Source organism: Natator depressus, chromosome 1 (assembly GCF_965152275.1).
Source record: "Natator depressus isolate rNatDep1 chromosome 1, rNatDep2.hap1, whole genome shotgun sequence".
In the NCBI taxonomy this organism is placed as follows: Eukaryota; Metazoa; Chordata; order Testudines; family Cheloniidae; genus Natator; species Natator depressus.
The window spans coordinates 251,793,811-251,809,037 of NC_134234.1; the positions used below are offsets into that span (position 1 = coordinate 251,793,811).

A 15,227-nucleotide genomic window follows, 5' to 3' on the forward strand; every position below is an offset into this window, starting at 1 on the left:
CACTTAGTGTGGTGATGATAGGAGGAGGTGGCTCTTACTCTGGTACATGCAGATTAAGGCAAAACAACCCACGGGGAGAGTAAACATTATTTTCCCATCTCTTGCTGGAGTACTCACTATATTTAACCCCACCTTTGGCTTTTCTGGGGAAGTAGTGGGAGTGAGTGGGTTACGGCTACTTTTCTCCCCTGCAAAGGAATCCTCCACCCCACCCCACCCACTTATCTCTCACATAGCCCTCAGACAATTTAGCAAAGCCTCCCAAGAGCCTAAATAAAACTAGGCAAGAGCGCCTTGTCAAAGGGTCATGGTTGGCCTGCAGTTGTGCTCCTCCATGATGCAGAAAGCCAGCCGTGCTGGTGTAATTACTAACAGATCAGCGTGAGGGGTGTGGAAAAGAATGCAGCCCATGAGACGGAGAGCGAGTCTGTTGCAAGGACAGATCAGCTAAGAATGATCATCAGCATTTACTCAGCCCTAGAAAGCAGCGTGAGGGACTCCCACCCAAGGAGGTCTTTGTGATTGCTACATTAAACTTCTCAGATTCTTGGTCGCATGCGAGGTGTGCCATGAGTTGTAGACACTTCTCCTGCTTAGGCCCTGCAGGATGCAGCCATTGGTCAGTTCCCCACAGACCCTCACACGCACATCTGAGCAGGAAGGCATTCTTACCAGGGCAGGCAGAAAGGGAAGATGCAAATACCCTCTGTAGAAAGCCTCTGTTGCAGTAAAAGGTAAACATAGGATGAGTACAAGCTGCCCCTTCAAGTCCATCCTGCTCCTGGAGGCAAATAAATTTTTGCTTGGCCAGGCTCTGATCCAGTCAGTGATCTTGTTGGGGTATAATTTCTTTGCCCCATTGCTGATCCCATATCTTTTGCTTTGACTGCTTCTGCCTGTGGATGAACAATTAGAACTCCTCCCCACCCCCTTCATCCCTCCCATGCATCCCTTGTTATCCCACAGGGATGTGTCCACACTTGTGTGTGTGGTTCCTCTCATAGCTTAGTTCATTATCCCCAGCCTGTGGCTTAGTCTCTCTTGTCCCATGGCACTTCCTAGAGGCTGCTCCATTGCTAGCCACAGTTCTGCTTCTAATCCATTCTGCTCATTCAGCTGACTGCAGGGCATTGTGGTGTTTTGCAATCTATATATCATGGCAACTGGGAAGACATCTTGTCACCACTGTTTCCATTACTGCATACATAAATCTTCCTATGCCCTCAATTATTTAAATGCACTGCGGATTTTGTTTCTGAACCAGATCCACTTAAAATTGCCAAAATGACACACTGATAAATGAAATCCTTGGAACCAAAATGAAAAGCCTCGGAGTTTCTGTCTTGATCAGTCTTTGATTACTGGGTCACGAGTGAAATGGATTTGGGATTAATCCCTGTCCCTAAAAGGGTCTGCCCCCATGTAAAAGGAAAAACCTACATTTGTGACAACTAGTACTCTCTGGTAAAAAGACTCTGGGACTCAGATGGCAGTGAGTTCTGCAGATTAACATTGATAGAGCTTCCAGTGCACTGGATAGTAAGCACCACTGCCCTCTGATTAACATAATGTTACATTTGTGATGTTACCATCTAGTTGCCGGCCTACAAGAAAGAATACAGACCTTAATATTACTGACAGCTAATGGAAATTCCACTTTAGCTAAGGCAGTAGAGGCCTTTGTTTTTCAGATAGGAGTAAGAGCTCCAGAGTTGTCTTATCCATGCCACACATGTGTTGTTTAGCTGATGTGTGCATGCATGTCACCACAGAATAATTACAAGTCCTCTTGTGTCACATCACCGCCTCAGCCCTGCAAATGGTTTTAGCCTTAATCTACCAATTGTCCCATTCTCTCACAACTGCCTGTGCCTGGTCTTCCATGCTGCCCTTCGTGATCTGACTTGTGAGGCCACTGTCCTCTCCTACCTCAAATCCCGCCTGAAGACCCACTGCTTCTGTGACTCCTTCAGGGAACGGGGTGACTAATCATGGATAGGTCAAGGAGTGGTTGGCTAGAACTGATGCATATTTATGTAACGAAATAAACCAAACCTGTCTGGATTCTCTCCCTTCCCTTATGCCCTTCCTATGTTGCTTACCTTCTTAGGGCCTGATCCAGTGTCTACTGAAGTCAAGGGAAAGGTCTGGGTCAGTCCCATAGAGCAGGGTATGTGTGGGTAGGCAGTGCCTACCACATTGTGGATGCTATGGGAATACAAACAATAAATAATAAGTTGCAAAGGGGATGTCTGCATAGTGCTATGCTGCTATCAGTTCTGTGCTTTCCTAAGCACTAAATTTACCCATTTAAAAAAAAACACACACCAAAGGAAAAAAGATATAAATATGCTCTTGTCCTTTTTTGGCATTCATGCTGTATAAATCTCCAGAGCCCAAGCGGAGAGTAGGATTTGTAAAAATTATTTGTTCAGAACCACAACTAAATATTCCCCCCCCTCCCCCAAAATACATTTTAAAGGAAATGAACATCAGATTTGAGAGTCGGTCCATTGGGTTCTTTTTGAATCATAGTGTGGCTGCCTTGCTTATCTTATCAAAGATTTATATCCCCATCTAATTTAGCTTCACATAAATAATTATGAATCACTCATGAGACTTTGCCAACCGCTCAAATCCCACAAAGTGACCCAACCTGAAACCCCAAAGTACTGAGAAACATTCATCTTGGATCGGAGTATTTTTATAGGCCCCACTTCAAAGGGGCTGTGGTTTAAAAATATGCAGCTATTTTGGTGACCACTTGTGTGGGATAACGTTTCCCATCGGCAATAGCAGGATTGTAATAGGACTCCAGGGAGAAAAGGAGAGTTCAGGGGGAGTGCTCACCGCATCTTTTGCTGGTTAGCAGCATTTTGTTGATAAAATAGGAGTCTCCACAAGTAAATGTGCTTTGTTAGATATCTTGGATTGAATTTGCAACAGAAATACTGTCAACTTTAGGTGCTTTATAGAGCATAACATTTTAAAAATGAGTAGGGAAAACAGACAAGGTTTAGGAGTAGCAGCCGTGTTAGTCTGTATCCTCAAAAGGAAAAGGAGTACTTGTGGCACCTTAGAGACTAACAAATTTATTTGAGCATAAGCTTTCCTCACGAAAGCGTATGCTCAGATAAATTTGTTAGTCTCTAAGGTGCCACAAGTACTCCTTTTCTTTTTGCAGACAATGTTTAGTTTATTTTTAAGGTCCCGAATCAGTAAGGGACGCATTCTGTACCCTCTGCCCAGGTGGGAAGAGGTTTTCTGGCAATAAAGCTAGTGGAGGTTCTCACTGTGTGGGGAAAGGGCAGGATTTGGTGAAGCTGGATAGGGCTGCAAATCCATAGCACAGAGCCCTACTCTGGGGAGACTCGCAGCATGCTCTCAGAAGGAGGGTCTCGGGGCAGGCTAGGCCTGGAAGAGCCACAGGGAAGGGACCATTTGGCTGGAGCCACAATTGCAGAGCAGCTCCGCTCCCATTCAACAGCCTGGGTGGGAGGATTCCCTCCCATTCCAGCCTTCATGCAGTTACATGGCAGATACAGCAGTCTGGTCTCTGGGAGCAGGATTTTAGTACCAGAGAAGATAGGAGTAGACTCAAATTAGAACATTATCTGGTCCCTGGCAAAGAGTGTGGCTTTTCCTTTGGTGTGCACAGGTGCTCAGGGAAGAGAATGAGATGGAGTCTGAGACTGCAGGCCCATCAGGTTCTCTGGCGGAAATCCAGGCTGGCTGCCTTGGAGTAAGGAGGACTCTACCCATTCACTGGAGCCCAGACTAGTGTGTTTTGTTTTGCATGGTTTTGATCAAGATGAGTTTGGCCTTGTCTACACTGTCACTTTACAGCGCTGCAACTTTCTCGCTCAGGAGTGTGAAAAAACACCCCACTGAGTGCTGCAAGTTTCAGCACTGTAACATGGCAGTGTAGACAGTGCACCAGCGCTGGGAGCTATTCCCCTCATGGAGGTGGTTTTTTTAGAGCACTGGGAGAGCTCTCTCCTAGTGCTGGTGCCGTGACTACACAGCCACGTTAAAGCGCTGCCACGGCAGCACTTTAACGTTGCTAGTGAAGACATACCCTTAGTTGGAATTACTGCTGTCTGACCATCCTGTGGCATAAAAGCCTTAAGAACAGGGAGGAGAGGCACAAAGGGCCATTAATTGAGCTAGTGAATCACTCTGCCTGTTCACAACTATTGCATTAATTGAAAGTGGGACCCTCTTTCACTTAGGGTATGTCTACACAGCAGTTAGGAGGGATCATTCCCAGCTAGAATAAATGTACACACACTAGCTGTGCTTGAGCTGTCACCTAAAAATAGCAATGTGGCCACAGCAGGATGGGCAGTAGTTTGAGCTAGCTGACCATGTATATTCCCAGGGATCAGGCGGGCATGGACTCTGGCATCTAGCCCATACCACTGCAACCCCACACTGCTGTTTTTAGCATGCTAGCTTGAGCAGAATAGTGTGTGTGTACATCTACCCAAGGTGGGAATTACACATCCCAGCTGTAAGGGGAGACATACTTTTACTTAGAAAGACCCTCATTCTGGATTCTCTGATTCTTTGGTAAATTTGTTGACTGGTGCCTAAATCAAAGCCAGCCTTTCTTAATGAAGTCTTTGCACTACGTTAAGTGCTTCCATTTAAACTGTTGCTAAGGAAACTGAGGTTTGGGAAGAAAGAACTGATTTTCATCTGTTTTGTCAGAACCTGAATTTGTCTGTCACCCAAGTATAAACATGTTCTTGATTTGGAATCTTAAATAGTTTTTAACCTCCCTCCCCCTGCCTTTTCATTGTGTTCAAGGTCCCTTCAGTAATGTGAGCTTTCACTCCTGTTTTTATCCTTTATTAGCAAACACTGATTTCTTCTCCCTATTCACAATATTTTAATATGCAGCAGAATTCAACGTGGCTCTCTCTTGTTTACTTCCTTCATTGTATGCTAGCTCCATCAATGGTACCTGATAGAATTCACACAACCCTGCAGGAATTGTGCTCATTCTAGTTAACTTCTGATGCCCAAGAAGTTCTCATTCTGATTTTTAGGGGTTCACAGAAAAAATGGTGGAAGTTGGAAAACAGTCCACCTCTTTAAAGATACAGTATTTAAAATCCTCAAGGGCATTCTTCACCAAATCTATAGCATTTTTCAAGAGAGCCAGATCTAAGTATGAACTACTATTTTGATGAACTTTTTTTTTTTTTTTTTTGCTATGAGTTCATCTATTTTTGGTAATACAAGAAAATAAAAACACATTTGCAAAAGAATTCACAAATAAGTTGTCACTGGTATTTTGAATTGCTACTAGTGGAACCTTCTTATAGAAGAATGTATTTGAAAAGACTGGCTGTAGTAGCCCTATCAACAAAAAGTTACTTGAAGAGGAGAGAGAGAAGCCCTCAAACCTGTTTTGGGTGGGATACAGGAAAAGACTATTTGTGTTCATCTGTCAGATGAATTGACCTCTTTCTCTTTGACTTTCATCCTGTTTCCAATATTGGAGGGCAACCCTGACATCATGCAAGAGACAAAGAGCAAAACACTTGTAAATACTAGGCCATGCCTTTAGATTTACACTGTCTGCATACACACATGCACAATCTCAAAGAGAAATTCTTTGAAGACCATGGCCAAATTTTGCAGTGTCTAATGCCCCAGACAACCTCATTAAAATCAATGATATTTCATGAGGCTCAAAACCAGTGCAGAATCGGGCCCCCAAGGGTCTCGTGTCAGTACTGGAAATTACTGCATTTTTCAGTTGGTTTGTTAGGACGATGCTCTTTTGGGTGGGGGCAGTTTGTAACTGGCAAAGACCAAGCCACATCCTGCTCTAATTGATGGGGATCCAAAGTCAGACATTGAACAGGTGATTTTTGGAGCAGTTTTCACCACTCTGCCTCCTGGACTTTTGAAGGGAAATTTAATCATAAACCTAAAGAGCTCTGTGGATTCCCCAATCCTAAAAATAAAACAAAGCCCATACCTTTGACCCTCTGCAACTACTGCCTCATCATCCTTCTCCCTTTAAACCCATTATGTGTGCTATCTACAGCCATTGCCTCCAACTCCATCCTTTGTCCTCTCTACTCTGTCTCATGCTCTCTGTGAAATAGCTCTCACCAGAGTCCTGGTCTTCTTGACACTCATCTCACTCCTCTTAGGCCCATTCAGAATGTTGCTTCCTAAATCATCCATCTGCCTGGATGGGTCCTGATCCTGTCACCCCATTTTCTGACTCCATCCACAGGCTTCTCTTTGTCCAGTGCATTCTATTACAAGTTTCTAGTGCTTACCTTTAAAGCCCTGAAAACTTGGTTCTCCCTTCAGGAGAGGGAGTTGTATGTTTTGTCCCCTTGCCACTATGCTTTACCCGTCTCCATCACGTTTTTTTCCTGTTTCTCCTATGATATACCTTGTTTATTTTATTGTCCTAACCTTCCTTTCCCCTGTTTTTCTCATCTATCTGTTGTCTTTTCCTCAGAGGGGTTCTCTCTTCTTTGTCACTTGTATGTAGACTCCCTGGCATAATGAGGCCCTGATATTTGGCTGGGGGTTCTTAGGTACTGCCATAATAGAAATAAAATCCACAAGCTTTCCTCCATTCCACATTTTCTGCACAGAACACCCTCTATGAACTAGTCCATAAAGCCACTACCTTCTCTTCCTTCATGTTCCTCTTCAAAATACTTCTGTCCTGAGACCTAAGGGAATCTGCCAACTGATAATAGCTAAGTAGATGGCTAGTAGGGCCTTCTGTTTGCTCTGTTCATTAGCCTATACAGTAAATACCTGATCTTTTTACTGCATCACTTCCCCATTCCTTATAGTTGGTTATTACACCACTACTTATCTGAATTAGACTGTAACCTCTTCCAGGCAGGGCCATCTTTTGCTCTATGTTCATAAAGCACCTAGCACAATGGGGCCTTGATTCTGATTGCTGTTTCTATGTGTTACCGTAATACAAAAGAATATTTTTTTAAAAAAGGGGGGGGGGAATTGCTAACAACTGGGAGCCTGTTCTTCTTTAAAACATGTTACTTAAAACTTTATAGATCTAGAAGCTGTTAGGATGTGTCATAAAACAGCTTGCATTTCAAAATTCCATTGAAATTCCTCCATCGCTTAAAATTTATCATGCCTTTAAATCACCAAGTTGGTCAGCGGGAGTTTTCCTTTTTTAGCCAAGTAACAATTTCCCTGTTTAAATGAAGCATTTCCCATGGCGTGCCTTCATTTACCAGTAGATAAAAGTTGTACTGAATTTCTCTGAAAGAAGTAAACCCTCCTCCCAGTCCAAGGAGTCAATATCAGAAGTTTAGCAAGGTCAAAGGAAATGGAATATGTATACAGTCCTTTTTGGTTGCTGGAATATCAGAAGCTTGACAACATTGTTGGGCCAGCTCTTCAGCGTGTCTTCAATGGACTTATGCTGATACACAGTAGCTACAGAACTGGCCCAATGTCTTTTTGCCCAAACACTGTAGAATAACAAAACCCCAAACCTATTTCAGAAAATACTTCACTATACCACTGCCTTGATGATAATGTAGTGTCCTTTGGATTATTTCGGTATTGCTGAAGTAGTTTGAATGGTTCTTCATAATGAAAGGCTTAATATACTAAAAGTAAGACTTTTTTATAGGGTTTATTCAGATCTCATTTTAGTACTGAAAATATTATTGGTTGTGGTCAGTTTTTAAAAAACTCAGTGATCTCTTTGGGGAGTGGAGAAGACAAGTGATAATCTTTAGCCTTCCTAGGACTGGGCATCTCTGAGCTCATTTTTTCTGTCATGGTAAAGATTAAACTACGTCTGCGGCTTGGATGACATGATACAATTGTTCTGGGGCAGTGAACGTTAGCTGAATAATTCCTTCTGGCCTTTCTCTTGCTCTCTAATCTTTGCTGTCTTGCCGAAACTTGAAGGTGACCTGCAAACATTTTTCTAAAAAAGATAATGGTAGTTATTTGCTGAATGCCCCAAATATCAAAGAACAGGAGGACATTTTGCTAAAAATTGATGGTAAACTAATTTGAGAACCTACAACACTGATTTCTAGGTCCTGAGGTTTCTCTCAATCACTATGGATAACCAGTATGCATTGCTCTGAGATATTCCAAACAAAAGGACTTTCACTGCAGTGATGGAGATACCCTTGGGGGTGCAGATTAATGTTATTTTTAGTACATATTAAAAACAGGGTGACCCGGGAGCGCCCAGTTTATTACAGCTCCAGTGGAGTCCCTGGTATATTTGATATCCCAGACCTATGTGCTGTGGCTTCACAGCGACTGGGAGCTCCAAGAGCAGTATTAAGGACCACAAATAAATTAATTTGAAAAAATGGACAGTTATTTGCTGAATACCCTTCTGCCCCTTGCTCCTTGACATTCAGAGTGAAATTCACTCTGGTGGGCTCAGTGCAAAGATTATGCAGCCCTGAGGTCCCACTTTAGCCCTATTTTGAGGATTTAAGTGGACTTTTCAGTGTATGTAGGCTTTGTTCTTGCCTTCTGCATGGGGATGATTTTCCCTCACTAAATGACACCACCATTGCTGACACCACAAAATATGGTCCCCTGAGTGACTGATCTTAGGGGCTGAGCAAATACAGCTAGGATTTCTTGCAAGTAGCCAAAGCACTTTAATATCCAAGTTTATTTTGCGAAAGGCCCTGATCACCAAACGATTTGAACTAGACAGGATATAATTACTGGGCCAGATTTATGAGTGCTGGCAGGTCTAAACTACACCTTGAGTGGGTATTCATCCCAAAGGAGGACTGCTTTCTTTTGTTTGCAGCCAGGGCTCAATATAAAACCCACCAGTGAAGGCTGCTGAGGGGATGTGCCAAATCAACACATTCCCTGTTCATGGCCCCCTCTCTGGCCCATACACCCACTTTCTAGGCTATGCTGGTCCCTATACAGTAGCAGAGTGGTAGTTATGGCCACTTTGTGCAGCTAAAACCTCTCTTGGTAGAACTTCTGCACCAGGTTCCTGCCAGCGGCATAGGCACCAGGTTCAGTTTAGCTCCGCTGTTCCACATCTCACAAGAGGGGTCTGGATCCTTTCTTTGGAAGGAAAGTATTTCATTAATAGTCAGAAGGCACCCAGTGGCCTTTGGTAACTCAGCTGAACCCCTGTGAATCAAAAAGACATTTCTTAATGTGCATATGTGCAGGGGGAAAGCAAGTAATTGTGCATCAGATACAGAATAAATCTGGAGTTTATTTGTCCTGGGATTTATCTTATTTTTATTTTACAGTGTCATCCATCCATGTGGTTTTGCTGAATTGAAGTATCTAATCTAACATCTGGATTAGAGTCCCTGAAATGTTATTGTCCCACTGTCCATGTTGTTTACTATGTCTTGTTTTTCTTCTCTCATGACAGTCATCCGAGCCAAAGTGGTGGGGAAGAAGCTCATGAAAGATGGACCCTTTGGAACGATGCGATACACCGTCAAGCAGATGAAGGTTTGTATGTGTGTAGGCACCTCATGCTAGGTTTAGCTTCCAAGGCAATTCTAGTTACTTGCTGATCACTAACACTGGCTGCTTTTAGGACCCAGTCGTGCTAGTTACTGAGCACCTTCAACATCCATAGTGATTAATGGGAGTGGAGGGTGGTCAACAACTTACAGAATCATACCTTCAAAGAGAGAGAGAGAGAGAGATTAAAGAGAGGCTGTAGGCCATGCCTACCACATAATGCTGAGTATTTAGGGTTTTCCTTTATTCTTAATACTTATGGTAGTGAAAGATGCTAGAGTGACAGCTCTGGATACTGAAGTCCTGTTTATCCCCAGCAGATACAGTGTAGGCAGCAGAAGTGCAGGCTTCTCTGTGTGGCCCTACCAATAAGCTTCAGATCTGTTCTAGTGGGACTACTTGTCTGGGGATAGGTCGTTCAGCCTCTTCTTGCCTTGGCTTTTCTGCTGAGACCGCCAACAAGCATGTCAGTTAGAATGGTTTCAGAGTAGCAGCCGTGTTAGTCTGTATCCACAAAAAGAACAGTTGTAATATTGCAACTTTTAGGTCTGTAATCGAGTGACCTGAACAAAACAAAACCAAAAAAACTTCAAAAAGAGACTCCAACGAGAGACTGCTGAATTGGAATTCATTTGCAAACTGGACATCATTAAATTAGGCTTGAATAAAGACTGGGAGTGGATGTGTCATTACACAAAGTAAAACTATTTCCCCATGTTTATTTTTCTCCCCTACTGTTCCTCACACGTTCTTGTCAACTGCTGGAAATGGCCCATCTTGATTATCACTACAAAAGGTTTTTTTCCTCTCCTGCTGGTAGTAGCTCACCTTAATTGATCACTTTCATTATAGTGTGTATGGCAACACCCATTGTTTCATGTTCTCTGTGTATATATATATATCTTCCTACTGTATTTTCCACTGCATGCATCCAATGAAGTGGGTTTTAGCCACGAAAGCTTATGCTCAAATAAATTTGTTAGTCTCTAAGGTGCCACAAGTACTCCTGTTCTTTTTTCAGTTAGAATGGTGGCAGTTATCATGTGGATACTTGACCAGTATGAGCTGGACTGAGAAAGCAAACATGCTTCACAAAGACCACTCAGCAGCTTAGAGAGACTAGTTGGGCCCTACTGCCCCTCTGTCACAATTTAGGGGGAGGAAGGTGTGACTGGGTCACATTTGAGTTAGTGGTGCTGTGTCTCCAGGTGCCAGGTTGTAATACCCAAAGCAGGGAGCTGGGCTTAACCCCATGGGACACAGGAGCCAACGCTCTGGGGCAAATGAGAGGCAAACTCACCCCCTAGAGCCTTCCCTCTGTACCAGGAAGGCGACCCACCTAGATCCTCACCGCAGGAAGTCACGGACAAACAGAAGTGGTACCCATAACCTTTTCTGAACCATGATGAACCCGCAGTTCTACTTATAGCCGAAACAGATTTCACTTAACCTGTTGCTTTGGACGTGTTTTTTTTTTTTTTTTTTTTTTTTTTTGGCCAACTGACCCCTTGTTATGTAATGTTAAAAAATCAGCCCTAGTTTGTTTTTCTTGGCTGCAGCGTTCCAGTCATAAGACTGGTTTATGTCTTTTATAAAAGAAAAGGAATGAAAAGGCCTTGGCAGCTGTTGCAGAAATCTGAAACATATTAGAGAAAGTAAAGGTTCAGGAAAATGTGCCTGCCTTGTAACAGTAACTCTCTTTATAAGGCAGTTTATAGCTAAGCAACAAAGCTGTGAGGAGGAGACATAAAGCCTGTTTCATAAGCTATCACAAAGCTTCACGTTACCAAAGTCAGCCTTAGCAGGGCTCTTTCCCTGGAGTGGAATTTTTGCACTTCACATAAGAGGGTGTGAAGTGCTGGGGTTATGTATTTGCTTATGCTTTGCTTTGAAAAATGTCTGTGAATTTTGTGCGCATGAAAGGAAACGACTGATAACATTGGCTAGAGCAAGACAGTGCAGCCACACCCCTCCCTTTGGCAATCACCTCAGTCCTCACCAGCAGCACTCTGCGATGTGCCAGTCCTGCTTTGCCACCCCCCAGCTCTACCTGTGCAGCTCACCGCCAGTGCTATTCAGCATCTGCATGCTGCAGCCCATGACCCTCATTCACCTCCCCAGTAGCATCTCCTGCTATTCTAGTCCTTCACTGCACTCTCCGTCTTCAGGCACCCAGACAGATTTCAGGTATTAAGCGCCTCATGTAGAATCATAGAGTAAGTGAACAATAACTTCCCCACCAGACATGGTAAGGGCAGTTAACTTCTGCCTTCTCTACCAACTACTGATAGTAAGGTCACCACAGTACTGTTTGTCCCATGTCTGATATGAAGAGGGTCAGATCGTACTCGCCGAAATCCCCAACAGCGATTCAAAAATATTGCCAGAGGAGGGGAGGAAACAAATATGGCTCAGCAGTTTCATGACAGCCTTCAAGGGCTTAGGACTCCCTTGGTCTAGCAATAAGGGAATCTGAGGAGTCCCTTACTTTGGCAAAAGCAGTGTCTGTCCTGCTGGCAGAAGGAGAAGGTATTCCAATCTGGGAATAATGTAGCCGACACTAGTTCAAGACAAGCAGAGGTTTCCATGAGTCTGGGCCACTGTCAGAGAGAGGAGAGAACTCCCTGTGTCTGGAATAACACTGGTTCTACCCCACTGTCAGCCAAGGGCTCCTCATGACAGTGTCCTCTGTGATAGTGATATGTGCTTTTGACTGGGATTTAGGCAGTCATCTTGAAGTAGACTATAGCAGTGTCCCTGATATTAGTCATAATTCTGCCTGCAGACATGGGAAATGCAAACCTAGACAAGGTGAGAGAGTTGAGTGGGAAAAGATCCCCACTCAGTTCTTGTACCTTGTCTGGCTTTGCAGTTCCCACATTTGCACTCTATTGTGAAAAGTCACCCAGTTGTACTCCAAAGCATTTCAATTAGGGAAACCAAACTGTAGGAGGTTTTCCTGTTCTGTTTGCATTAGATTGTGCTGCTATATGGGGGCATGGGTCTTTACAGCAGATATCGCACTAATCCACATGTATCTATGCCAAGACTGCAAGAGGAGAATTGTCTTTGCAGAAGTTGATCCAAATGTTTTGTCAGGAAACCACGTCCCCAAGAAAAGCCTGTGAGGTTTTATTTTCAACAAGCGGTTGCATGTGTTGGCCAGTGTGGGTCTATTGGCACACTGTGCCGTACTGTGGGGGTGATACGTTGTGTCACATGTTTTAACCTGATCTTGGACAGGAAGGAACCTGTAGCGATCAAACTATTCAGCTTAACTGGAACATCCTGCAGACATAACTTTCAATAAACAATCTGAGCATCTTCTTTTAAACCCCACTGTCTGTCTGCTGCACTTGGAGTGCTCAGTAGAAAGGCATTCAGCGGATGATGTGGGGGAGCAGAAGCTGGTGTGGTACATCTTTCCTGCTCTCACCCCATTGAAGTCCTACTCTACTCCTGCTGGAAAGAAAAGCTAACTAGGCATCTTGCTTTGCACAGCTGCCTGTAAACAGTACTGATGATAAAACTATTATGTCCGTGTTTGCTGGACACCTTTAAGCCCTCCTGCACCCGCAAATGAAAAACAAACAAGCCATTTACTTCAGCAGCATGTGCCAAATTGTCTGGCTAACCAGGCTGAGAGTGGCATTGAGCATGTTAAGTAATAACAATCTATTTTTGTATTTCTTTTTTGGTCCTCTGATTTCTTTTGGGCCAGCTCCCACACTTCTGTGATGCCCCACAATTCATCAGGTGATGTTACAGTTAGACGCCCAGGGGCCTGGATGGAGAGCATAGGACCAGCCCGTAGATGCAGGACAGTGGAAGGTTTTTTAGCACAGAGGTTTGTAGTTTTGAAAATCTTGTAATTATTTATTCCCTTTTGGGATCTAAAATACTTCAAACGTCTTTCAAAACTGCATGCCAAAAATCTTCACTGAGCTGACAGGACGTGGCTCTATACACCAGTGTAATTTCTTGGTACTGTAAGCTGTGATATCACAATGCATTCTAGGAACTATCCAGAACGACTTCAGGGACCCGAAAAGGAAATATAGATCAGATTTTAATACTCTGCATGTTTGCTCAATCCCATTGTAGGCTGGCTAAGCAGGATCATTAACCTAAAGTGTTGCCTAAAGAAAATGGCTTGTTTCTTTAGCTTGTAGCTCACCTTTAATGTGAGGTAAGGGGGTGGAACAGTGGCAGTCATAAGAAGAAAGAGTTGGTGTCTAATTTGCCCTCAGTTAAAATTCACAGGGGAAAATAATCCTGTCACAGGACATCACAGTACTAAATTCATCATGAAATAAGAGGAACCAGATGATTTGCATATGCTTTTCTGTGGTAGAGTTCCACCTAATCCCCAAGAATGGGGTTTGCTAATGGGAATGCTGACACAACCGGAACTTGTGCAGCAGTAGCAGGCACTGCCATGCAATGCTTGTTAATACTTTGCTCCCTGTCATTAGATTTCCTAAAATACACAGCTGTGGTGACAGGATGACTCTGAGGGTAGCAGTTAAGAGAGAGGCTGGTTTATGGCTGACTTTCTTCTACTAATCTAATGGCACTTGCAGGGTATTTTATGTATCCAGAAACAATGCTTGGGATTTATTTATTTATTTATTATTAGGGAAAGAGTCCTCTGTAGAAAACTTCCCTTTCCTGGATTTTCTCACAGGTTTGTACTCCCTCCCCAAAGTCTCCATGTCACAGTGACTGTCCTTCAGTTGAAGGGGAGTGGATGGGACTCTCTCTTGAGAGCCCATCAGTACAGCTCCTAGAATCAGCTGGAGGAGTCACTGCAATGTGAGGTGAAATACTTCTCCAGGGACGGAGCATGCTGCCTTTTGCAGCGCTTCCAGTCCCTGCTGATTTATTGAACAAGGGAACGCACTCAGGAATTAAAGCCTGAGCCTCATCTGGCAGTGCAGTATCACTCGTTACCTGTTCAATGCCTATGATGTGCTTGATGTTATCCAAAAGGACACAGTCTCTGTTGTTATAGTTTATACCATCTAAGGTGTGGCCCCCATTACTGTAGTATCTCAGTGCCTCACAATCTTTAATTTATTTTCATAGCACCCCTGTGAAGTAGAGATGTTATCCCCATTTTACAGATGAGGAAGTGAGGCACAGGGAGACAAAGTGACTTGTGCAGTCAAAGGAAGTCTGTGGAGGAGCAGGCAATTAAACCCAGCTCTCCCAAGTCCTAGGTTAGTGCCCTAACCACTGGACCACCTACAGACATACAGCATAAATCAGGAAATCAAAGTATATCCCCTGGAGAGCAACAAAATTGCAAGTATAACAACACATGGATGAGGCAAAGCATGCAAGGATTAACTATTCAATGGGAGGCTTATGCTCAGTTAAGTATACACTTACATATTCCAAGCACGATGCTTGCACTTCTATTGGTATGGAACGATTAACTTTAAAAAATCCTTTCCTCACATAGTTGTCAGGCATAATTAGAAGTAAGACTGGAGAATACAAGCTCTTTGGAATGAATTTTGCTTTATGTAATATTGCTGTTATACAGTAACAGTACTGCTAGATCACCACAGTGATCAGTGCAATATAAATATGGAGAGGTAAGACAAATAGAAGAGTCACTGGATGACCCAGGAGATGGTTTTATCTCAGAGCATAGCAAGACTTTTTAAAATGTGTTTTTAAATGGGAGTGTGGCAGCAGTGGTCGGGCCC

General features: G+C 43.5%; 2 protein-coding genes across 2 annotated transcripts in view; one reads left to right on the forward strand and one right to left on the reverse strand.

The window, feature by feature from the left end:
• SYN3 (synapsin III) overlaps positions 1 to 15,227 on the reverse strand; it is a 280,530-nt gene that overhangs the window by 144,638 nt on the left and 120,665 nt on the right. The window lies entirely within an intron of this gene.
• Positions 1 to 15,227, forward strand: part of TIMP3 (TIMP metallopeptidase inhibitor 3) — a 47,300-nt gene that overhangs the window by 23,680 nt on the left and 8,393 nt on the right. Inside the window, exon 2 of the mRNA XM_074941307.1 lies at positions 9,413 to 9,495. Coding sequence (XP_074797408.1) covers positions 9,413 to 9,495 — 83 coding nt within the window. The remainder of the gene's footprint in view (positions 1 to 9,412; positions 9,496 to 15,227) is intronic.